General features: G+C 34.9%; 1 protein-coding gene across 1 annotated transcript in view; it reads right to left on the bottom strand.

Annotated features, from left to right (window-relative positions):
- Nucleotides 1-26,627, bottom strand: part of NCAM2 (neural cell adhesion molecule 2) — a 237,798-nt gene that overhangs the window by 69,519 nt on the left and 141,652 nt on the right. The window contains exons 12-13 of the mRNA XM_037064838.1: nt 23,617-23,713; nt 12,761-12,934 (exon numbers count right to left, since the gene is read on the bottom strand). Of these exons, the coding sequence (XP_036920733.1) occupies nt 12,761-12,934; nt 23,617-23,713 (271 nt within the window). The remainder of the gene's footprint in view (nt 1-12,760; nt 12,935-23,616; nt 23,714-26,627) is intronic.

Below are 26,627 nucleotides of genomic sequence, written 5' to 3'. Positions count from 1 at the left end.
TGTGTGGCTGTCGCATTCAAAATGACTGAGCAAGTGGAGCAATGAATGTAAATCAAATTTTGTGTTAAGCTTGACCACTCTTCTGCGGAAACTATTCAGATGATTCAGAAAGCTTTTGGAGACAATGCAATGAGTGCAGGAAAAAAAAAAGCACAAACGCTTCAAAGATGGTTGGGTATCTGTTGAAAGTGATCCACTCTCTGGAAGGCCTGAAACAAGCAGAACACCTGGGAATGTTGACCATGGGCTGCAGTCAACAAATACCAGCGACTGACAGTGTGGGAACTAGAAGCTGCTGTGGGGATCCCAAAACTACTGAGATTTGGACATAGGATCTTACCATGAAACATGTTGGGCCAAAATTCATTCTCCCGCTTCTGCTCCCCGAGCAGAAGGAACATCCTGCTGCAGTTGCTAATGACTTGACTCAAACTCACTGGTGCCGATGAGCCAGGTTTCCTCAAGAAGATCTGGAGATGAATTGTTTGTCTACAATTATGATCCAAGAACAGTGGTCCAGTCATCTTAATTGAAGTCACCTGGTTCTCCAAGCCCATGGAAGGCACCACACAGTCGCAGACGGATCAAGAGCATATTAACTGTTTTATGACTGGGAAGGTGGTGTCTTTCACAAGAACACCCCTCCGGGCCAAACAACTAACAAGGAGTACTATCTCAATGTTCTGCAGTAGTTCATAGATACAGCAGGAGACACACAGCCACAGCTATGGGCAACTCATGACTGGCAGCTTCATCATGATAATGCGTACTCTCACACAGAGTTCTTGGTGAAACATCAAATCACCCAGGTGACTCAGCACCTCTACAGCCCAGATTTGGTGCCCTGGGACTTCTGGCTTTTTTCAAACCTAAAATCACCTTTGAAAGGGAAGAGATTTCAGACCATCGAGGAGATTCAGGAAAATCTCCTGGGGCAGCTGATGGGGCTTCCAAGAAAAGATTTTGCAGTGTTCGGAACAGTGGAAAAGACACTGAGAGGACTGGATGAGGACTCAAGGTGCCTACTGTGGTGGGGACTCAAGGTGGGGACTGAGGCATCACTGTCCGGTGGAGAGTGTTTCTTGTGTCTTCTTCAATAAATGTCTTTATTTTTCATATTACCTGGCTGGGTACTTTCTGGACAGACCTCAGTATCCACTTAGTATCGTCAATCAGTTATTACACATGATTATTCAAAACATAATTTATACCATTTGGTTGGGGAAATGAAAATATTTTCTATTTGCCTTTATGTACCTTAATGGTTGTTCTTTCAAACACTCTGGAAAATGAGAATCCCATCTTAGACATCACAGCTCTGGGCAACTGTGGTCTTTTTAAACAAGGTAGTGACAAAATCAAAGCAGTGGATTATGAGTTTAAAATGTTATTCAGGCCTTGATAGGTAGAGAAAGAAGGAACACAGGAGATGGCTACAGTAAGAAAAAGATAAAAACGTGATCTCCATGATCCACACCCGATGTAAGAAGGATAAGAACGGGAGGGGTGCCATTTTGGTAATGCCAGTGTGCACTGTGTGCCCACCTCCACAGGGTGGCACCACTGAAGAGGCCTTAGAACATCCTCAGTGAACAAACCCTGGGCCATGTAGTGTACAAAGGAAAAGCTCTGTACCCCTCCTTCAGCGCTGAGAATATTTATATACTATAATAAAAATATAAATAATGTTGACAACAATGAAAGTTGATCTTTGCAAATAATATCTAACATAGTGAAAGGTGTCAAACATGATTTAGAAATTGAGGGGTATAATATTTACATAGGTCTTCCAAAATTCGCCTAGGATAAATTCACTATCAAAACAGCCATGATGGTCATCCTGCAGTGCCTCTTCACTAAAATCAAGAAGAATTTATAATCTATATTCTGGCAAAGATGATATTTACACTGAATATTAAAGTGTCCACAAGAGTGTTTATTTGAGCAGTGAGATGAGTTCTATTTTTCAAAAGTTTCTGGGAACTATGAATATATCATCCTCTTGTGAATTAAGTTCCTACAAAACACTCATGAAATATTCATGTTGCTTTTCTCACTACTCACAAAAAAATCTTTCCTACATATATTAATTTTACTTCCTTCTACCATTTATTGTTCTGCTTCAAAAATTATAGTTCAGAAAAGTTCATTAATTTTATTGAAAAAAATTTAAAAATATTTGTACGGAAACTTTCTTTATCATTATAGCAGAGACCAGCTGAGTGCAGAATTATGCATGAACTTGCATCTTCTTCTTGTGATTATGTGGGGAAGCTTCCAGCAGACAAGTTATTTCACTTAGAGTATATTTCAGTCAATTTTCTCTTAGCTTAGTTCTTTGTATATTTTGATCTACAGAGTTTAAATTCATTAAGATTTAAATTACATATAAATTTCTAATTTAGCTCTGTTTCTTTCTTTATGGGCACAATGAAAACAGTACAAGATTTTCTTGTTTTGAATTTTAGTGCAAGAGCTCTTTCCAATTCATGAAAATTAGAACAGATTTCCTTTCACAGAAAATATGAAATTACTGCAAATTACTTTTTCAACCAACCTTTGGTATCCACATGAATTTATTGCAGTTGGGTTTAACCTCCATTTCTCTTTTACCATGTGAAATATAGTGATTAAAAAATGATAACAACCTTTTTTCAGGGACAGTTATTCTTGAAACATTGTAATCATAGAGAATATTCATTGTAGAGAATTTTTAAAAGGCATTGGAACTTATTAAGATTTAAAAATCTGTAATAGTTTGGAGCTAACTTTAAACAATGACTATTTTTAATTGCTTCTAAAAGCGAAGTATAACATGACAGAAGGAAATCCAGTTTTACTCAAGCAGTTGTGAATAGCATGATTAACACTGTAATGAAAATCTTCAAGTGCAATTTGAAATGATGCTATAATAACTTCCAGGTATATGGAAAACTACAGGGAAACTGAAAATTCTCGCATAAAATAATCATTAATACTGTAATAGAAAGGGATATGCCCCCCTTTTAAAGTATATTTTATTGATTATGCTATCACAGGTGTCCCAGTTATTTTCTCCCTTTGACCTCCCTGTGTCCTGCATCCCCCCGCCCTTCCTCCAGCATTCTCCACACTGGTTCATGGCCATGGGTAGTACATGTAAGTCCATTGACTTCTCCATTTCTTATGCTATTCTTAGCCTCCCCCTGTCTATTGATTGTTTAAAACTCAAACCAACAAATAAACAAAAATTTCCTTTTCTAACCATTTCATCATAACTGGTAACCAAAGAAGCTTTTTTGAGGACTGATATATGTTAGTATTTAAGCACATAATAACTACCAAAGGTTTATGGCACTGAACCACATAAAACTCATTGCTTTATTTATTCATTGTTTATGAAAACTCATTGTTTATTAAAACTTCTTGGTAATATATAATAAATAAACAAAATAAAATACATTACTAATATGTGTTTTAAGAACACAGAAAAACACAAAGATAATGAGGAAGAAAGGAAATTCCTTTTAATAATTAAAATGAACCATTGCGTGTATGATTGGGGCTGAGGGGAGAGAGAAAGACCTAAAAGTATGATCATGTCATATGTCTGCAGGGGCATCTTCTGAGGTGCATTTCTAAATAAATAAAAATATATGTTACTCTATGACTTATATAATGTTATTAACCAATGTTACCCAACTGCATTTAATAAAAATTCATATTAAAAATAAAATAAACAATAAAGGGAAGTTTTTAAGTAATGTAAAAAATATCACTCTTATCCCTGGCTGTTGTAGCTCAGTGGATTGAGCACAGGCCTGCGAGCCAGGAGATCACGGTTCGATTCCCAGTCAGGGCACATGCCTGGGTTGCAGGCCAGTTCCTAGTGGGGGATACAGGAGAGGCAACCATACATTGATGTTTATCTCCCTCTCTCTTTCTCTTCTCCTCTAAAAACAAATGAATAAAATCTTTAAAAAATATATTGATCTTATCTTTTATTATTTAGTGGCACCATGACAAACAGAACCCCCCCCCCCCAAATTTAGGAAAGTCACATCATAGGTAACATCATTATATGGCAAAACATCTTAGAATGAATATTTGAATGGGTTTACTCTAACTTAGGTTAAAACATGATTTTTATTCTTACTATTTTTACTCTGTATTTTAAGTGTAATGACAGAAGCAAAATGTTTCATACTCAACAATCACCATGGAAGAGATATTTACAAGCAATAACTTTATTAAAATGTTTACACTGACAATTATTTACTTTCTCTTTTACTTTTATAATTCAGATTAAAAGAAGCTCAATTCTGTATATTTTCATTACTAAAATGAGTTGGGAGTTTAACAGAAAGATATTTGCCCTACTACATTATTCTATACTGTGTTTAAAGACACAATACTGTACATGCACATTGTACTCCTCAATTACCAATGAAGAATCCAGAAGCTGTTGAATAAATTATAATCTATAGCATAATTAGTAGATCTTTAAATAATAAAATTTTGAGGTGATTATCAAGTTGTAGGTTTCCCCACATTTCTGGTTATATTAGACTATTTTGCACATTCTAATAGATTCTCCTATGCAATGTAAACAGATACACCAATAGGCAGAGATTCCATGTTGAATAATCTCAGTTGGCACTACTTACATAGTAGCCTATGAAATATCTCTTCCCATAGTTGTATATTATATAATATATGCCACCTTATAGTGTGTCCTTATGCAATGTCTGTCATCATTCTGGCTCCTACTGATAAAAACTGCATGTCTTGAAGCTTAAATTTGTACTTAAAGTTCCCAGTGAATGCGTAAATTAAATTAGTTTCTGAGACAAATGTGAGGCTTTTTTTTTCTCCACAAGTCATACAACACACCAGGGACTACAGTAAGTTATAAATACTAATCATTAGTAAGAATCATTGATATACTAATTTTTCTAAAATTGTGGTTATCAATATTATAATTATCAATATATTAACACATCAGCTTAACATGGACTCTATTTTAAATATCCTAAAAGCCTGAATAAAAAATATAATATTACATCAAAAAGAATAAGTGTCTGTATTCAAAGATGAGATACTAAGGACGGACAAACTGATAAGACTTACAGAACTCTGTAAAGTCTTGGGAATTTTAAAAGTAAGAAGATGGGAACAAAAAAAAGCTGGTGATCGAGCACGAACTTACATCATACACCAAAATAAATTCAAGGTGGATAAAAGACTTAAATCTAAGCTGTGACACCATTAAAGTCCTAGAGGAGAACATTGGCAGGAAAATATCAGATATTTCATGCAGCAACATTTTTACTGATATGTTCCCTACAGCAAAGAATATAAAGGAAAGAATAAACAAATGGGATCTCCTCAAAATAAAAAGCTTCTGTGCGGCTAAAGAAAACAGTATTAAAATAAAAAGACAACCAACTGTATGGGAAAACATATTTGTCAATGATATCTCAGACAAAGGTTTAATCTCCACAATATACAAAGAACTCACACGACTTCACTCTAAGAAGACAACTAACCCAATTAAAAAATGGGGAAAGGACTTGAACAGACCCTTCTCCAAGGAGGACATACAGAGGATCCAGAGACACGTGAAGAGATGCTCAATATCACTTGCTATTAGAGAGATGCAAATTAAAACCACAATGAGATACCACTTTACACCAGTCAGAATGGCTATCATAAACAAAGCAATAAACAACAAATGTTGGAGAGGGTGTGGGGAAAAGGGGACTCTGGTCCACTGTTGGTGGGATTGCAGACTCGTACAATCATTATGGAAAACAGTATGGAATTTTCTTAGAAAACTAAAAATGAACATGCCTTTTGACCCAGCAATTCCACTGCTAGGATTGTATACTAAGAACCCTAAAACACCAATCCCAAAGAACATATGCACCCCAATGTTCATAGCAGCACAATTTACAATAGCCAAGAATTGGAAGCAACCTAGGTGCCTATCAGTAAATGAATGGATCAAAAAACTATGGTACATACACACAATGGAATTTTATGCTGCAGAAAGAAAGAAGGAGCTCCTACCTTTTGCAACAGCATGGATGGAACTGGAAAGCATTATGCTGAGTGAAATAAGCCAGGTGTTGAAGGACAAATACCATATGAGCTCACCTTTAACAGGAAGCTAAACAACAAAACAAACAAGCAAGCGAAATATAACCAAAGACACTGAAATAGAGGACAGGCTGACAGTGACCAAATGGAAGAGGGGAGGGAATTTCAGGGGAAATAGGGGAGGGATTTAGAGGAACAAATATAAAGGACACATGGACAACAACTGAGAAGGGTGGAAATGGGAGGGAAGGGGGAGCATGGGAGTGGGATGGGATGGGAGTAATAGAAAACTGTACTTGAAAAATAATTAAATAAAAAAATTAAAACAAAACAAAACAAAAAAAAGCTGGTGAATGTGACCCATTTGAATAATTGTACTCTTATGTCTTCTCACATTTAAGGGAAGGCATAGTTTTCTCTGCCATCTCTCAATAAGACGAAAGTGTATTATCTAGAAAAGTTGAACCAAAGAAGCTTTAGACTCTGACATTTTGTCATGAGTGTGGAGTTGATGTACTGGACGGAGGACGTATACATTCTGGGTGCTGCAGGTGCACAAGCAGATTTTCCATAGAGCCCTGGTAATCAAGCATGCTGCTAATTTTGTACAACCTCAAACATGTATCTATACCCAGCTGATATTTCTCAGACCTTTGCTATGGGGACCTGAGAAACCCCTGTTGTCACAGTGCTTGAAAAGTCCTGCCTTTCCAAATAGTACCTAGCGGTGGTTCCTTCTCACTGTTGAATATACACATCCGGAGAGGATCACTAAATGCTTGGTAAGTTTCTTATGTGAATAATAAAGAGTAAAACAGCCCTGGCTGGTGTAGCTCAGTGGATTGAGCGCGGGCCTGCAAACCACATGATTGCGGTTCGATTCCCAGTCAGGGCACATGCCTGGGTTGCAGGCCAGTTCCCAGCAGGGGACTCCTGAGAGGCAACCATACATTGATATTTCTCTCCTTCTCTTCCTCTCTAAAGATAAATAAATAAAATATTTTAAAAAAGAAATTCTAATACAAACCCAAGAGGGAAATTACAAAATAATTACCAAAACTATCTCACTAAGAAAGAGCATTACTGTTCAGTTTTAAAAATTTAAACTTTACCTGATGAAAATAATATGAAAGAACTGTTTGTTGGCCATATCCAAGCCTGCTGAAGTAAAAGAAAATGTGGGGGGCTGGGGAAGATGGGAGAGCATCAAGAAAAACTAGAACACAGAAGTAACTAGGTCCTCTAACAGCAGAATTGATAGGAAAGTCCATACATGTGTAACACACTCAACACACGTTTCATTATTGATGTGGAGCCCTCAGTCCAAATCTATAGCAAAGACAGCAAGCTTGCAGTTTTGGAGAATCAAAGTCAGGATGATTCTTCATTCTAAGAGCGCTGAGTTTAGGGCACCCCTTAAGGACCAAGGAAGGTATTAGGAAGTAGCCTCTCTGTAGTTGCCCTGGAATGTTTTTCAGTATTTGACCAACTAATTTTCACTCTCTTCCAATTTAAGCTTCTTTTCACCATTAGTTTGATGATTTACCAGGCACAGGTGTATATTTTGTAAATCCAAATCTACATTTGACAACAATCTTGGAATAAATGCTTGTTGAATGCTACTGCTCCACAAAATTGAAAATGACTCTATCTATCATAAAAATTGATATTCACTCCAGATTTTAATTAAAACAAAACTTTTACTAAAGTGGAAACCCAGATTGAAAGTTTGGAATTATATGTAATAATAAAGCATGCACATAATCTTAATTACAGTGCTTACACACTAAATAGCATAATGTTAAAATTACCATCAATAGATTAAAATATACATATTGCTACATTCAACAAAGCTGCATTGAAAGTTTAGTGGAACTATGTAACAAAAGTACTGGAAAAAATCCAATTGCATAGCTACTTTCTAATTGCAGTCAGCATTACCTTCTTCAATGAGTGAAATCTGTAAGAATTTGAAGTTTCCAATGAAAGTTCCAGTTAGAAAATGGTGTTATTTTCAATTAAAAATTCTCCCCCTTATTTTCAGAAATATGGTATAATTCAACTAAACTCTCAGTTACAATAAAGCAGAACATCTAATCATTTTGAGTGAGATTGAAAGGACTTCTATGTCTGATTCCAACTGGCTAACCTTTTCACAGATCAAAAGAAACAGATTATGCTATTTGGGAGAAATGTTTTTATTCTCTGTTAAAAAAGAACCTGATATTTTAAAATATTAATTTTCATTTTTATTTTGAAGGCTAAAAATTATTAGTTCTTTGCAAGATTATTATTTTCTCTTCATTTGAGCCCAATGAGGTGTCTAGAACACACTTAGAAGGTGTTAAATGATATGGTAATTAATGTGTCATGTAACTCTCCCAACCAAAAATTCTTGCTATGCCTTGATACATGTTTTTCACTTAAAATTATAAGGCAGAATGACTCACATGCTATATTCAAATAGCTTGTGCTGTTAATATCTTATTTGTTCACTGTTCTCCAGATTTTGGAAATTAATTTGTGTCACATCAGTTGTTGGGATAATCAGCAAGGCTTCTGCTAAAACTTAAAGAGGAATGTAATGATACTATGTCCAGATACCCACTACACCCTAAACCTAGGGCCAGGGACAGAGTAAGCAGATGAAATTCATAAGAAATTAATGTTATTTTGAATCAGAATCTACTAACAAAAAATTTACGCTAAAATTTTCTTACTAAATGACATCACAATCAAGCAAGAGTTGATAGTTATTTCCAGGTGGTGATAGCAGCAATAAGAAGCTGTTACATGAATAGTACATAATAAACCTGGAAATTAAATAAAGAAAAGGAAATGAATATCAAGTAACTCAAGTAAATTAGAATAAATAAATAAAGCCACTTGGAGGGCAAAAAATAGTAAATAGAATGTTTATGACCACATGCACCTGTCTTTCCATAAATTAAACCTAAATCTACCTTTTAACAAATGCCTTAATGATATGAGTAAAATACTTAATTATGTTTCTAAAAACCTCTTAAACTTTAAGATGAATGATTAGCACAAACTATAACAGCAAACAAATGAGCATTTCTTCAGTATTCAAAATGTACATGTGTTTAAAATATGTCTTCAGATTTTTTAGGAATAGAGTCATCTCCGTTGCCAAAAATAAGTCTCCTAAGTATATGCACCATTGTACACTCACCACTTTTTGAAAATCTTTTTAAATGCACATATTATCTCATAGAAGAGGACAACAAAGTGTGAAACACTAAAAGTGAAGTAGATGAGGACACCTGCAGCTGGAGAGACCTTGTCATTGTTTTTCCATCAGTTATTGCAATCCCGTTGAAAACACCAGTGTTACTCAATCACCCAAAGGGTACTACCCAAAACTCTGATACAGAAGATTGGGTTTGGACATCTTCTCTAGAGAAAGAGGATACCACAGGTAGATTAGGAGCTGGGACCCTTACAGAAAGCTAGAACCTTAAAGCTCTTTCAAGGAAGTAAAAGTGTGAGCTAGAAACACAGACACAAACAGAGACAGGAAGATGAGAGATGGAGATGGAGATAGAGATGGAGATGGAGATGGGCAGAGAGAGAGGGAGGGAGAAAGAGAGAGAGAGAGAAAGAACTGCTGGCAGCTAAAACTTTGGTTTGCATTCTACACCTGCACCTCCAGGCCACAGGTACTTAGATCTATCTGTCCCACAGAAAACACTGATGAAAGCACTGAAAATCCAAAGAGAACTACATAGCACCAAAAAAAAAAAATTATTGGATTCCATTTGTCTTCCCAAGAGAAGATGTGGTTCATACCACCTCCCAACTTTCAACTCCCTAGCACAAAGTACAGATGTTATGCCCATCAAATAAAATATAAGTGCAGAATTGGATTTTATAGGTTTTAAACTGTGCAAGACAAAGCCAAATGCACTTCTACTTGAGATGGTTAAAAATCTATAGTATCTGTCAAAGATGTCATATAACCAGAAGGGAGACCCAGAAAGAATGGGTTGCTTTTTAAAAATCATGTTTGTACTACACTGAGTTGAGATCATTCCATCGTTAGGGTCACAAGACTATATAACCTGATTTAAGGTACATAGTAACATATCTGTGAAGGAAGAGTGAGTCATGGAAACAGACAAAACTTATTAATGGAGGTACTTTCCTCACGTAAAAGTAAGGAAGTCCTAGCCACAAGACTTTGAGCATTCTGGTCTCATTGGCAAGCGATTCCAATCCGAAAACATTAAATACCATTTTCACGCAATTTCCTTTACTGATACTCAAGATTCACCAGAAAGTTTCTTATGCATGTTTTCTTTCCTATGTAATATACCTATAGGTAAAGGATACACCTATCATATATGCGTACACTCCAGATATCTAATTTCTGGGACAGTAATATTACATTGTAAATTAATGAATATCCCTAGTTATTATATATCAGTTTTACAGGCATGGGAATGTGCTTCTAAGAGATGGACACATGGGTAGAAAGTCAGTTTTTAAAGTATACCAAGTTGGCTACCCAAGAACACTGTAAATTATCCATAGTGCTGCAACTTTATACAAAGTCTTCTGTGAGCCTATTAACCTTCTCCCCCACAGTGGATTAGGTATAGAAGTACTATTTTTTAAAAGATTTTATTTATTTATCTTTAGAGGGGAAGGGAAGGAGAAAGGGGGAGAAATATCAATCTATGGTTGCCTCTCATGTGTCCCCTGCTAGAAACTGGCCTGCAACCAGGTATGTGCCCTGACTGGGAATCGAACTGCAATCTTTTGATTCGCAGGCCCAATCCACTGAGCTACACCAGCTGGGGCTGGCCAGATGTTATTTTGCCAGATGTTATTTCTGTAATGTATAGAATTCACATTACTTTTCCTCATGGTTGTGATCAAGCACCCACTTTTGGTGTTCTGCAGTATCAGAGAGAATTCATATTCTCTTTCTATCTTTAACCTTCTGCACTCTCTTATTTTTTCCCTTAAACATAAATGTTATTTCTGCATCTAGGATAATGATTTATTTTACTAGAGTCCTTGAACTGACTCATTTATTCTTTTTTTGAGTGCTATCTTTATAAATTATTTTTCCTGAACTAAGTAGAACGTTTCCAAAGAACATTTACTATGGAAAATCTCTCATCACTAAAGACATTGTAAGAGCAGGCCTGTTTGGGAGTATGATTTCTAGAATGTGGTAAACAAGTAATGATTGATTGATTGCTACTACTTCTAAAATTCCTACCTCAAATCTGTATTTACTCTTAGCAAAAGCTAAACAAGCAGGTGCCAACACAGGTGAGACTAGAATGATTTCATCTTCTCTGTCTCCGTGTTCCACTAGCATAATTCTTCACAAGATGGCTCTTGGTTTTTACAGAAAGCTTACACCTATCACACCTGCAAGGGTTAAGGCAGGGCCCGTAGAGGACGCCACTGTGGAGCAGTAATTTCCTTACTATTTCATGCTATCCTTTGGGGCCTCTCAATGCAGTTCTGTGACCCAAATGAAAGTCTATATCTGGTAATTTATTATTATTCTCTACTTTAGTGTCTTCTTATAGTAGAAAAAAATCACATTTTCACAACATGATGAAATTCCACATAAATAACAAGTACAGTTATATGTTGTTTCAGCCTAAGTTAACTACTTCTATTGTACAAATGTCATAATTGGTAGTACAATTTGAGTTTTTAAAACAATTTTGAAATGAATTTTAGCAGGCAGACGAATTTGTATAGATGACTTCATGAATACATATGTAACCCATATTACACTATTGCTTTCATGCCTACTAATGGTGGAAATACTATTAATAAGTGAAAACACACATTTCATAATATTCAGTCACCTAATCTCACATGTGAGAATTTAGCTTTTCACCACCTACATTTCAAATACTATCTTTTCCCCCCAAGAATTAAACTTTGTTGATTTTTCTAAAATCATCCATCTTTGCTAAAAAAGCAAACTTTCCCACTCTTTTAAAAATTATTTTAATTGTTGTTCAAGTAGTTTTATGTCTTTTACTCCCATCCCAGCACCCCCCAGTGCCCCCCACCTCCCTCCCATTTCCACCACCTCTAGTTTTTGTCCATGGGTCCTTTATACTTGTTCCTGTAAACCCTTCCCCTTTTCCCCTGAAATTCGCTCCCCTCTCCCCTCTGGTCCCTGTCAGCCTGTTCTCTATTTCAGTGTCTTTGGTTATACTTTGCTTGCTTCTTTGTTTGGTTGTTTAGGTTCATGTTAAAGGTGAGATCATGTGGTATCTGTCTTTCACAACCTGGCTTATTTCACTCAGCATACTGCTTTCCAGTTCCATGCATGCTGTTGCAAAGGCAGGATCTCCTTCTTTCTTTCTGCTGCCGCACAATTTACAATAGCCAAATGTTGGAAGCAACAACCTAGGTGCCCATCAGTCAATGAATGAATGGATCAAAAGCTATGGTACATTTACACAATGGAATTCTATGCAGCAGAAAAAAAGAAGGAGCTCCCACTCTTTTTAAAATTACAGTATTCTCAAAAAGAATGCAGCAATGGAAATGTCTTCCTGACCTTACCACATTAAATGAAAAAAAGTACACCTTGAAAGAGGATAAAAAGCTAACCACACAGGTATATTTAAGATCAGCTTGAATGAACCAACACCCTTTGAAATGATTGACTCACTTTGAACTCCATGGGAGCGCACTATTTTCCAGGTTTCTGATGCCACTTCCTTGACATCCACCTGATAGTGATGGATAGGTACACCTCCATGGGAATCCGGCTTATTGAAAGAAATCTTGGCTGTGGTTTGTGACAACTCTATAGTCTTCACTCCATAGGGGCTGGATGGCACATCTACAAAGCAACAGTCATAAAGAAAATGTAGTCTTAGTAGTATAGACGGCCACAATACAGATGGTGTGTTGTAGGATTGTGCACCCAAAACCTGTATAACTTTGTTAACCAGCATCACACTGACGAGTTTAATAAAACTGTTAAATAAAAATGTATATTTTTGAAAATATTTAAGTGAATAAATAAAATGTGATTAAGAGCCATGTGATACAACTTTCTGAAAAAATACTTATGGAATTCTGAGAATTAGAAATAAAGGAATGACATTGCCTGTACACTTAATAATTTGAATTACAAAGCTTGCATAAACTGCTGAGTGACCTGTTTAATTTGCAAGAAAGTACAGACTAGTCAACATTACCACTACACCAAGAAAACAGTGAAACATTCAATATCAAATTCCATTTATTGAGAAAATAATTTTACTTCTGCCTTCTCTACACAATATAAGCATTTTATTTGCTTTCAAAGAAAACAAGCTTATGAGAAAGAGGATGGGGAGGGAACACAGGTATAATTAGGGCATAATAAGAACTAAAAAAAGACTTAGAACCATTAATATAAATAATTATCTTTTGTGAAAATTTGATCTTTGTTTTATTTTTCATTAAAATTATCCTGATAATTTTAGGGCAATTGTTAAGTTTAGAGAAAATGCTATTATGAACTAAATAAAACTTCAAACCAACACCTAATTTTATGTAGGTATTATTCAATTAAAATAAACCTTTTTTTGAGATATTTAACTTTTAATTCCTGAATTTAAAAAGCCACTGTAAAATTGCTCTTGTGTGTGTGTGTTTGTTATCAATCCACTACTCACATTATTTCAAGCTCAATAAGTTATCCTGAGTGGAACTTTATTTTCTTTTCTAGCATACAAAACTTTATAAAATGTTATCAGAAAGGCCAGAAGAGCACAGGGAGAAAATTAGAGATAAGAAAGTCTCACTAAGGAAATTAATAAAACCTCTAGAAGCATGAAGAATCAGAGGCCCATTAAACATTCAAAATATCTTTTTATGTCTCTCGATCTTTTGCTGTTTCTCTCCCAAATCACAGACAGACTAATCATAACATTGCAAAATTTACATGTAATTAAGAAACCAAGAGGAGATTGAGACATGGACGGTCAGCAATGGAAGTGTTAGGAAAGACGACCAGAACAAGGAGGTAGCATTAGGGACCATGGTTAGGATGGTTGTTCACACTCTCTTATTCCCAATTACTCTGTACAGATTTGAAAAACAGTGAAGAAGACTGGTAGGAAAAATTTTGATTTATTTGAAATATGGTGCTGGAGAACAGTCATAAAGATACCCTGAGTGCAGAAAATAAACAAGTGGGTTCCATGGCAAATTAAGCCTGAGACATCATCGCTGGAGGCAAAAGTGACAATATTGAAGTTGTCCTTCTTGGAGAACATCATGAAGGGCAGGGTTCTTTGCCAAAGACGATAATGTTGGTGGAGGAAAAGGCATCGGAAAAAGAGAGACCAAATATGAGATGATTCCATTAAAAGAGCCATAGGCATGAGCTGCAGGAGCTGAGCAGGGCTGGTGAGGACAGGACACTGCGGGCGTCCCTCATTGGTAGGGTCACCGGGCGTTAGAGCCATCTCAATGGCATATAATATACATTACATATCATGTAAGTATATAAGTAAATGTTATCTCTAGAATTAACCTTACAAGAATAAGAAAAAATCTGGCTCAAAAATAATGCAGTGCCCTGGCTGGTGTAGCTCAGTGGATCAAGTGCGGGCCTGCAAACCAAAGGATCGCAGTTGGATTCCCAGTCAGGGCACACGTCTGGGTGGCAGGCCAGTTCCCAGCAGAGGATGCATGAGAGGCAACCATACATTGATATTTCTCTCCCTTTTTCCTTCCCTTCCCCTCTAAAGATAAATAAATAAAATCTTTAAAAGGAAAAGAAAATAATGCAGTGACTTCCATTCAGATACAATCAAACATTCATATAAAAGTTCATGGTTCTCAAGAGTCAAATGTGCTGTCTTTGTTAGAGTCGAAAGAGAGGACAACAGGTCACATAAAATATGCCTTACAAGTGGTACCAGGTGAGATCCTGGAAGGCATGTTTATGGCATTTTGGGCATGGATGTTGTAAAAAATGCAGTAGTGTATATTTATGCTCTTATTAGTAAGAGTAAATTATTTGATGATCTTGTGAAGTGCATTGTGTTATAACATTGAGCTTTAGAAATAAATGTGTAGAATACCAATGCATCCTAAAGTTACCTTCCTATTTAAATCTTATCTGGAAATTAAAAAGTAAATTACTGAAAATCATCTATTTAAGTTGTAACACTTAAATATTATCATGGTTTTCATGTTTCTTTCACCCCTCACTTATAACCGTGGGCTATTTTCATCTCCAAGCTTGATCTCAAGTTTTCAGAAGAGGAACAAGTTCAAACACACACAGGTTGATTTTAACAGACTGCCAATCCTTTACCACATGCTGAGTGAGTCTGTAATGTCGACCAGGTCAAAGCAGATATCGCAGCAATGATCATCTTCCATTTGACTATACATTTCAAAAGGAAAGGTGTTAATTAATGGGGAAGGAGAGGAACGTGTAATTCCCTTTCCGATCCCACCTTTGACAATAGGCCTTGCACATGATCCTTGGTTCTTACACTGTCCACAGAGGTATGCATCATTCGCTAAGCTGTGCACCTCTACCTGGTACACCGCTACAGAAATAAGAAACTTTTTTCCTTAGCCCTGTGGTGCCATCACCAACACCTTGGGCCAGTGGGAATCTTTTTCTATCCAGATAGTCTATATTCAGAGCTCCTGACCATTACCCTGGCTTGTCATTTATATTGATTTTTGTCTTGGCCACTTCTTTCTGTTATCTGACTAAAAGAAAAGGTATGCTTATGATTTGCAGATCTAGTATTGTTCCTAAACATTTTTTAACATTCTGATTTCATGACTAGTAAATTATTACATATGTACACATGCACACATACATATGTACGTATACCATTGAGAAAAGTGACTAGAAAATACTCAGTCCTCAGGAAATATATGATTTAATTAAATATGTGTTTCAGCAATTAAAAATATAGAAAGATATAGAACACATGAAAGGGAATAATATCTGATATGCCTAGAATTAACATCTACACCTCTTCTCTGTACTTTCTCAGTTGTTTTATGACCATATTCCTCCTTGGAGAAATGTATTCTCTCATAGGCATTGCTATTCCTCTCAAAGTTATTTTCATCTTTCCTGTATCACAATTATTGTATCCATTTCTTCCTTCCTGTTTTCACTGTTAATTCACAAGCCCAGGGCCTTTCTGCCTCTGCCTTTAATGCCCTTTGTGGCTCTCAGCTTCCTTTTCTATTGGACATCCCACCAAATTTCAATCCATATAGTGTACAAATGCAGAATCAATCTTTCTAAAGCACCACTCTAATCACGTCACTTCCCGGAGTTGGGGTACTTCCTCTCCTTCAAACAGCCAACTTAGACTTTTCACTCTGGCTTTCAAGATCCTGAGTTATCTAACCTCACTGGGTATCATATTGTAAACAAGATCATATTGTAAAAACCTATCAAACATAGCCCAATGTTTCATTATTACATTTCATAAACAATGCTTCCATCATTGTTAGCATATTTTCCCAAACTACTTCTTAGCACCTTCCAATTTCAATACTTAATGAATGCCACCTCCCATACTAAATGAAAAAAAAATAGAAGAATTGTGAAAATATGTATTTCTTCATTTACTTTTCTCCCCATGTTTACTAGTCCCAATACAGAGCTGGACAAAGAGCCTTGGCTATGTGTCATCAGAAGGCAGGGATCCAAAGTCTACCCTGGTTCCTTTAGTCAACTAGCCCCCTTGAATGAGTTCCTTAATCTTTCACCACTTCATCTCTAAAATGGAGATTAAAATGGTGTCCACTGCTAGAGCTGCTTTGAGTATCAAGTATGATAGAGATCTCAAAACAAAACCTGAAATACACACACTAAATACTTAGTAAATGTTAGTCTTTACAGTTTGGGCTGTCCTCGCTGATAACCATGCTCCTTCATTTACATCATTTTGTATCCATTGAAATGTATCAACGTTTTAATCAAATGATAGATAATGGATAAGAATGTTGAGGGTTAGCTTAGAAATGTATGCTTGTCCTAGGACCGGTCTATGAAGTTGTTGTATGACCCAGTACAAATGAAAACTTTGGGAAACTGAGACCCAAGGAAACTTTGGGTCTCAGTTTCCTCATAAGCCAAATGGTAATGGTAATACCAACATTAAAGTTACTGTGGTGAGGATAAGTTGATGGATAAAACTCAATGGGCATTCACAAATGCCCTCAATTATCCCTTCTTTCAACAGGCTGCCAGTGTATGTTGACAAACACTTTGATATTTACATACATCTATGAAGTCACCGTTTGATCAGAGTATAAATGTGAAAACATAGAAAGTCTGTTTGGACGATTATTTTATCAGGTAAAGGGTAGAGGAACAATGTTCTGAGTGGCCATCTTATTTCCAGTAATATTTTAGATATATTTTCCTATGTCATTGTGACCTTCATCTTTTTTTCATGAGTCCTTTTTCCTTTATCATTGTTTAAAATTGATGTTCAAGTACAATATTCTGTCTTTCCCCCACCTCTCCCCACCACCCCAACCCTCCCCACCTCTCTCCCCCATTCCCACCCCTCTCTTGATGTCCATGTGTCCTTTATAATTGTTCCTGTAAAGCCTTCACCCTTTCCCCCCTTTATCCCCTCCCTCCCCCCTTCTGATCACTGTCACCCTGCTCTCAATTTCAACGTCTTTGGCTCTACTTTTCTTGCTTGTTTGTTTTGTTGATTAGATTCCTGTTAAAGGTGAGATTACACAATATTTTTCTTTCACTGTCTGGTTTATTTCACTTAGCATAATGACCTTAATCTTATAGCCAATTGGAAACACCTCTGAAACCCTGTAAATGCATTCTTCTTTTACTACCCCTCTAGGTTTTTCCAATTCCCAAATTTAAATAAGTACTTCATTGATCTTTTCTCAACATATGATCAGATATGTTTAAAAAATTGTCCTCATAAGTAGTTATACTAACTTTAGGAATAATTATTTTTTAAAATTTTATTTATTTATTAGAGAGAGGGGACAGGAGAAAGAGTGGGAGAGAAACATCAGTGTGTGGTTGCCTCTCATGTGTCCTCCACTGGGGACTGGCCTGCAACCCAATGATGTGTCCTGACTGGGAATCGAACCAGTGACCCTTTGCTTCACAGGCCCATGCTCAATCCACTGAGCTACACAAGCCAGGGCTGAATAATTGTTTTTAACTTTATTTGTTCATATATTTTTATGTCTGCCAATCAAACTAAAGTACTCTAGAAATATGTCTTGATTACAGCATTTTGCCTCTAATATTGCCCAATAAAGTACTCCTCACTCCAGAGGTATCAAAGGAAATTATTTCCTCATACACACCCAAGTCTTCTCAAAAATCATGTATTTCAGTATATCATCATTAATGGGCCACTTCAACTACGACTCATAAGCAAATCAAAGAAAACACACTGGTCATATATTAATAATTCATGTAAATCTCCTATGAGCCGGACAACTTTTTATGTTCTGGAATAAACATAAGACAATAATCACTCCTCTTATTCAAGATATATTTTAATTACAAAAAAACTAATGTAATATATAAATTACTATTAGCACTGGTCAGAATTAACCCAGGAAGAGAGATTATTTTAGGTGGAAATGAAAAGAATAGTTGTAGTGTTGCAATTTTGAATTAGGTGAAAAAGAATATTTTTGATAAAAAATAATGTTTAACCAAAGACTTAAAGGAAAAAAAATGACTCAAATTAAAAGTTGCCAAAGGGATGGGGCAGAGGTGATTGTGGGATTGGGTGAAAAAGTTAAAGGAATCAAGAAGTACACATTTGTTGTTACAAAATAGTCATTGGGATATAAAGTTTAGCAGGGGGAATATAGTTAATTTTATTGTAATAAATATGTATTGTGCTGGGTAGGTACAGGAAGTACTGGGGGAACACTTTGTAAAGTATATGATTTTCTAACCACTATGGTATGCACCTGAAACTAATGCAAAAATAATAATGAAAGTAAACTTTAATTAAACAATAAAGTTAAAAAGATACTAAGTTCTATTTTGGGTATACATAAAATATTAAAATTAAAAATATAAATTAGGGGAAGAAAATAGAAAATACAAAGAGGAGATATGCTTTGACTATTTAAAGAAGAAAGATAATCTGGGAAGAGAGCTCCTGTCTGCAATAATGAAGATTATTTTAGGATATTTGAGTTTACCTTTACATACTTTGGGTTATGGACAGAAGTATGGAAATTGGCTGTGATGAAATCAATCTCTACAATGCTCCCAAGATGGTTGTTCATGATAAATGGACCTGGCTGCTTTATGATGGAAAACTCCAAATTTCCCTTGCTGTATACTTGATATAAAATAATGTAAACATGATGAATGTTTTTTAAGATCTATAGTTAGATCTCTCACTACTTCTGCATTCACATCACCACCACCAATCCCTTCACACAGCATCACCAGCCAGTTCTCCACCAGATGCCTCCTCTCCTCACCACCCCCTTCTCTTCACAGCGTGGAATGTCTGTGCAGTTGCTGCGGTTTTTCCCATCTTGCCTTTTCTACATCACTGAACCTGTTTCTGCTCATTCTTTCAGCCTCAACTCAAGAGTTGATACCTGTCTTGAGGGGAAAACTATGTAAAGCATATAATCGTCTAGCCATTATGCTATACACCTGAAACCAATATAACATAAAACCGAAAGAAAAAAGCCGATACCTATTGGAAGCTTTTCCCAAGAAATCCAATCAGAATTGCATTTTATGTCCCCAGCCATATGATTCAAACCCCTGTTGAAACCTTTTTCTATTTCACTCTTATTTGTAATGATCAAGTGACATACAGTATTCATTTTCAAATTTCCAAACTCAGGAACAGTTCCTGGCACCTACCAGAAACTTGCAAACTTATAATTGCAAAGTGAATGAATTAACAGATTCTTAGGAATTGATGACATCACAGATTCCTTGAAAATAACATTTAGCTAGTCTAATTCCACTTGCAGGAGCATGTGGATTACAAAATTAAGGGGATGCCATAGTTTCTGAAGACACACAGAATGTGCCTTATAGTTTCCGAAAAGAGAACAAGACAGATTTTTCAAAACCAAATAACAAAACTGATCATGTAAAAGAAACCTGCTTTTACGTTCATTTGAGAAATTGTCTACAAATGAACTAAGTTTAACCTGCTTTCCAATTTTGTGGAACATGTATTGGATAAAATACTTGTTCTGGTATGGGTACAGGACAAGAAGGTGGATTATCATTCCATATCTACAGAATTTTGTTCAATTGACCCAGCTTAACCTCTAAGCAGGTCATGATTCTAAAAAAATGAGTTGTATAGGCTTATCCATGACTTAGGTGAAAATACAGATGACTTTTTCATGATATTTGTGGATTAAATCAATCTTGGAAAGAGAGCTGAAACATTGAATTTGACAGGGTCTTAGTAGGTTAAAAAGATGAGCCCAAACTGACAAGGTGAGATTAAATGGGCTAAGTACAGAGTCCTGAACTGAGGTTTTTAAAAAAATCAACCATCAAGCATAGCACTGAACAGCAGTTTTTGTGGGAAAGATGTAGAACAAAACATTGGAAGGAAAATGGAAGCGACAAAATGAAGTGAACTTTTGTATTATTTAACATACACATAGTGTACAGAATAACTGAGGTCATTTTAGCATTATCCAGTTTTATTACCTGTGGATCCACAATGCCTAAATGTACCTATTGTATTTAAAGAGACAGTAACAAATTGACTCCGATCCCAAATGAAAGTGACCATCACGAACTGTAATTTGGCCATAATAGTGGCTAGCTAACATCTGTTGAGCACAATCGTGTGCTGTTGCTTTAAATGCGTTTCCTACCTTAGTCCTCACAAGATTCTCACCAGGGAGACCTCAGAATGGCTGGTGGAGCACTGAAACCCTCGTTAGCCGGGAGGTCTCCCCCATATCAGTGCTGGGTGTGTTCCTGCTGATGGTTCACAGCACAGTCCCTGCCCTAAAACTGCCCAGGGAAAGGTGGCTTTGTCAGAAAAGGGTGTCAGTTGAAGAAGCAATGGTAGGATCGTCATATTGAGGTTAAAAATAAAAGTTTAAGACGAAACATTGATATAACAACAATGAAATAAATTTTAAAAGTGAAGAAAATTATTAATAAAATCATTTGATGAACTTCAGAAGTTCAGGCCTTTTACGAAAAGCTTCTTTAAAATATACACATACAAATATACAGAATGCCTTCTCAGATCACTATCTGTGGGCAGTGGAAAGCTGTGAGGGAGGAATTATAATCGGTAATTACATGGTTGCAACTGAAATTACCTCTATGTGTTTTACATTTTTAATTTTCTCCAAGATAAAGATTTAAATTAGACAAGGAAGTATATCTCCTAGCTACAAAGTAAGACTTATCACCTACAAGGTGCATTAAATCATGACAAATTATTTTTTAAAATTTTCTCTCTCTGTCTTTTCTCTGTTTCCGTACTTATATTTCATACTTTGGTAAAAAGTTAATGTAAAAAATGGCTATCAAATACATATGTGAATGGTCTTATTTCCCATAAAGTTATGTAAACATATTTATAAAAGTTGATGATTTAAACATATGTCTTTTATCTAAGTCTCAGTGTCTACTAATTTTTCTATCATTATAAAAATGCCAGTTGAATCAACACTTTCTACAAACAAAATTTTACCCTGTATTGGTCAAAACTTTTGAAATCTTAAGAGAACTGTATTATTCAAAAACTATTTCCAACAACATTGTAACTCTTAGCTTGAATGCACACTTCCTCTTTTTCATGGCTGGAAAGAGGGATGTCCACTAATTTCACACCTGCATTAAAAGCTAGGTATCAAATATAGTTTTCATGAGAAGTGCTACAGTAAGTAATGTGCAGTAGAAAGTGCACAGACATTCAATATTTTCAGGTTATTTTATAAGATTGTTTAAATTTCACCAATATGATGTTCTATTTTCTTATAATTTTTCTAGAATTACAGCTCTTAAAAACAAAATACATTTTAGTCATTAATCTAAATTTAACTAAATAGGAGACTGCATCATTTGTATAAAAAGTGTATATGTGTACTAGTATTAATATAATGTGTTATATATACATGTTGATCATATATAATTATTATTTATAAAATTTCATATTAATTACAAGAAAATTTGTTTGATTTTCTGAGGTTCAAAATTAAAATGAGTAGTAAATATTTCTTATCAGTATAAACAATGCTTCAACTTATTATCAGTGGATTTTGATGCAACTCAACACATTTCATTTTCCTAAAATTGAATTTGCCTATATAATGTTTTTTTTTCATATGCCTAAATACAGAGTCTTCTGGCCATATTTTTCACTGAGATTGATTTCTAATGACTTCATGGTAGATAATAAATATTAGCTTATTTTCTTCCTTCCCTGAATTCTCCCTTCCCTTCCTCCTCTCCTCTTGTCTCAACTCTAATTCTTTACCTTCTGGCTTTCTTCCCTAAAATGCTTTAACACATCCCATTCTCTCTCTTTTTTCCCATTATAATGAAGCTTAAATTGGACAGTAACAGGTTTTAGAGTTACATAATAATTTTCATATTATGAGCTTTAATTTCTTTTTACCTTTACTACTAATGATATTACTTTTGAAAATGTATTTTCATAGTAAAAAATATTTTCATAATGATATAAAATTATAGTGGTGCATAAGAACCCTACTTAGAAAATGTTTTAAAATATTTTCATGGAGGCTATTTATTACATTAAAATATAGCATTGGTTTTCTAATATTTATCTACCTAATCTTAGAAGGCAACAAATCAAATCTTTCCATCATCTGAGATGCACAAAGTATAAAGTATGAATATTTCCAAATTTCTAGTCAGTGCTATATAACATAATGGTGAATTCTATAAATATATATATATATGTATTTGTATATGTATATATATATATATGTTATATAGACAATACAAATAACTAAATCATAGCTGGACTTCTCATTAAAATAAATTTTACTCTACATGTTATTCCTATATCTTTCAATTTTAGAGGAAGAACAAAAATGTTTTTACATATAAAAATGAGACTTAGAAAAAGGCATATAACCATGCATTTTCTATTTGTCTTAAAATTAAGTTTATTATTTATACTTTCTAGTTAAAAATTTTAAATATATTTGTTTTCATTAACTGCCTTCCAAGATGTCTTCTATTTTGAATTTTTGATTGAATTCTTACTGTACTTAAAGTATAATTTGATTTCTTAAGATATGTTTCCTGATTCTTCCATAAATATTCTACTTATAAAGTTGAAGAAATTAGAATCAGGATTTAAAATCTGTTTTTATTAGTAAATATATTCTCTGTCCTCACTACATGTCAGATAACAGCTATTCCAAGTTTTTAAGCACTTACTCATTTTTAGAATAATAGCCTGAATCATGACTTATTAAAGTGCAAAATCTATTTGCTTACATAAATATTCTATGAGACTTCAGAAATTGTTGTGTTATACTTACCAGCCAAAGCAAGAATGTATTCTTGAAATCTTGTTCCTATACGATTAGTAGCTGTGCAATTATAGCGTCCAAAGTCATTGTCAGATGTAGGTGCAATCTACAATAATTAAAATAATACCATGTTCACAATTTTAAAACAATATCACAGAAGTTTTAAAACAGAATCTAGCATGCCTACCATCTTCATGTATGTTTAATTATTCAAAATTCCTTGACATAGCTTTGTTTTCCTCTATTAAGTGAATATACTGAGTAATATAAACCCTATTAAGATGTTATCCATGGAATTATACTATTCACAGGATCAGGTGAGTACAGTTTATCTATCAATAGATTAAGTAGGTTACTGTCATTATTTTGTTTATATCTATTGAATAGAAAATTCATTGGTCATTTATATGTGTAAAGCTCAAAAGTAGTAGACAGTTTTAAAAATATATATTCTGCTATCACGACACAGATGAACTTGAAAACAAGGAACTTGTACCACAAGTATTAACTCTTTGTTTACTCTTTTTTAACCTAAGATTAGGCAGAATTAAAGCTCAAGAGAGGCTCAAAATATAGCAGATATCTTCCACTTATAATATAACTTAACATAAAATATTACTGAAGGGTTAAGATTAATTCCAAGGCCCTGACTGGTGTGGCTCAGGGGGTTAGGCATCATTCCACAAATCTAAACGTCACTGGTTCAAATCCCCATCAGGGCATATGCCTGGATTGCAGGCCAATTCCATCTCTCTAAAAATAAATAAATAAAATCTTTAGAGAAAACTTTCCTGGAAGGTATTTTGCATGAAAACCCTGCCCCTGCGTAGCCATCCCTGCAGACAGGCATGTTATCTTAATATCTATTAACGGTATGCCTCCATTTCTGTTCCATCCCTATCATTCTCTTTCCTTTTATGGAGATCATAGCTGACCTCGATCCTTACACATTTGAAATCCATAATTAAGTTAACCTCCTGGGACTCTATTGCTGAACACTGGGACCAACCTTGTAATTTTAATGTACTGAAATTCTGAAGTATCAATTCAGAAAAGAGTTTTGATGAGAGTAATACATAAAATTTTCAACCCAAGTAACTATTATTAAATAGAATGTGCTTACAACAAGAGATGATGTTAATTTCAACTCTGTCCCAAAAGGGGGAAAAATCATTTTGCGGTAATGGGTGGCTATTAACTAAAAGAGCAATTTTGAGGTCCACTGAAGATGGTCTTTGTGAAAGAGCATAAAAAAGCTGTGTCATTCATTTTCTAGTCAGCTGCCCATCTAGGCATAGAGCATCAGTTTAAGGATTAGAAGTTTTAACAGCTCCTATATAATCACTCTTAAGCTAGTAAATATTCATTTTTCTTACATTCAGCTTTTAATAAACCAGGCTAATTTAATCCTAAAATAATTTTACTAGTGAGAAAGGAATCTGACCCCCAAAATGTCCTCATTTTTCAGGCATATGAGAAAGGTATTGTAAATTCTATAAGAAAGAATATGTACTGAATCAATACAACACAGAGTCAGGTCGGCCCTAACAAAAATTGCCACTATTGCACCCCTCCTCAAGATTAATAAAGTGATTTAAACTTATTAATTTTCATTGGAACAATTTTTTAAAGACCTGTTTTTTTAAATCTCTGTTTACTCACATATGAAAGATAAAAGCTTTACAGTTAAATCATAAACAAATAATTCCTTTGCCATGATGTATTACTAACAAACACAGAAACTACCCCTAGTAGAACATATTAAAGACATGCACAGACACACAGATCTAGACATACCTGGGCCAAATCATGTGCCTGGCAGCACATTTAGTGTATTCTAGGAATGCAACATGAAAGTAAAATCTAACAGTGGGTTGATAGCTAATCTTAGAACGATAAATCAACAGAAAGTGTTATCCAAGTACCAAATAATGCATTATGCTGAGTGGAATAAGCCAGGCAGTGAAAAGCAAATACCATATGATCTCACCTATAAGTGGAACCTAATCAGCAAAACAAAGAAGTAAGCAAGACAGAACCAGAGACACAGAAATGAAAAAGTGACAGTGACCACAAGGGAGGGTGGAGGGGTGTAATGGGGGAAAGAAGGGAAAAAAGGTTGTCAAACCACTCCTGTCTTTGTCCAGGAGTCCTTGTATAAAGGACTTGTATAAAGGACTCATGGACAAAGACAATGGAGGGAGGGTTGAATGTGGAAGGTGGGGGTAGATAGGGCAGGGGAGAGTAATGGGGGAAAATTGGGACACTTTAATTGAACAACAATAAAAATATCAGATAATAAAAAGGTATAGAATAAAGCAGCAATTTAAAACTATTTAAATGTTTTACATGTGCAAATGAGTGCTGACATTTATCCAGGGAATGTTAGGAACATCCACTTAAGACACACTTCTACGTATTTTAATATGCAATTAAAATAATTCAAGTTTACTTAGGATGTTGAGCTTTGGCAAAATAGAATACAGCAACAAATCCAGTTTTAAATATCAAAGTCTAAGCAGAGAGTATAATGTTAGTAAAAAAGCTTGCTAGTCTTTTTCCTATACCTCAAAACTAGATTTTCTCTATGTATTCCATGGTGACAAAAACATTTATGTAATAGCATCTTTACTCCAGACAAGCAACGACAACACACATTATTCAATGAAGAGTATTATTCTAAGCATCCTACTAGAAACTTACTGCATCAGTTTTTGTACTGAAAATTTGTCTTATTATCTCATGGGATACTCAGGAATATTTTTAAAAAATAGTTTAGATGACCTTTAGAGATGCATTTATGAACTCTAATCCAAAGGAGTTCTAGATTGTTATATACTTTACAATTCATACAGTTAAAAGTTAAAATATATATTTAATCAAAGAAAAGGAAACATCTATAAAAATCAGTTTAAGAAATTTATTATTGGCCACTTACGATTAACTGTAAACTTGATTTTTTCCTACATTTTATTATATATTTTCTTAAGCATTAACAATTGAATTATTGAATAGGTTAC

Source organism: Sturnira hondurensis, unplaced genomic scaffold (assembly GCF_014824575.4).
Source record: "Sturnira hondurensis isolate 20B ecotype Veracruz unplaced genomic scaffold, ASM1482457v3 Scaffold0015596, whole genome shotgun sequence".
Lineage (NCBI taxonomy): Eukaryota > Metazoa > Chordata > Mammalia > Chiroptera > Phyllostomidae > Sturnira > Sturnira hondurensis.
Note: the sequence above shows the minus strand (reverse complement) of the source record. Positions and strands in the feature narration are given on the sequence as shown.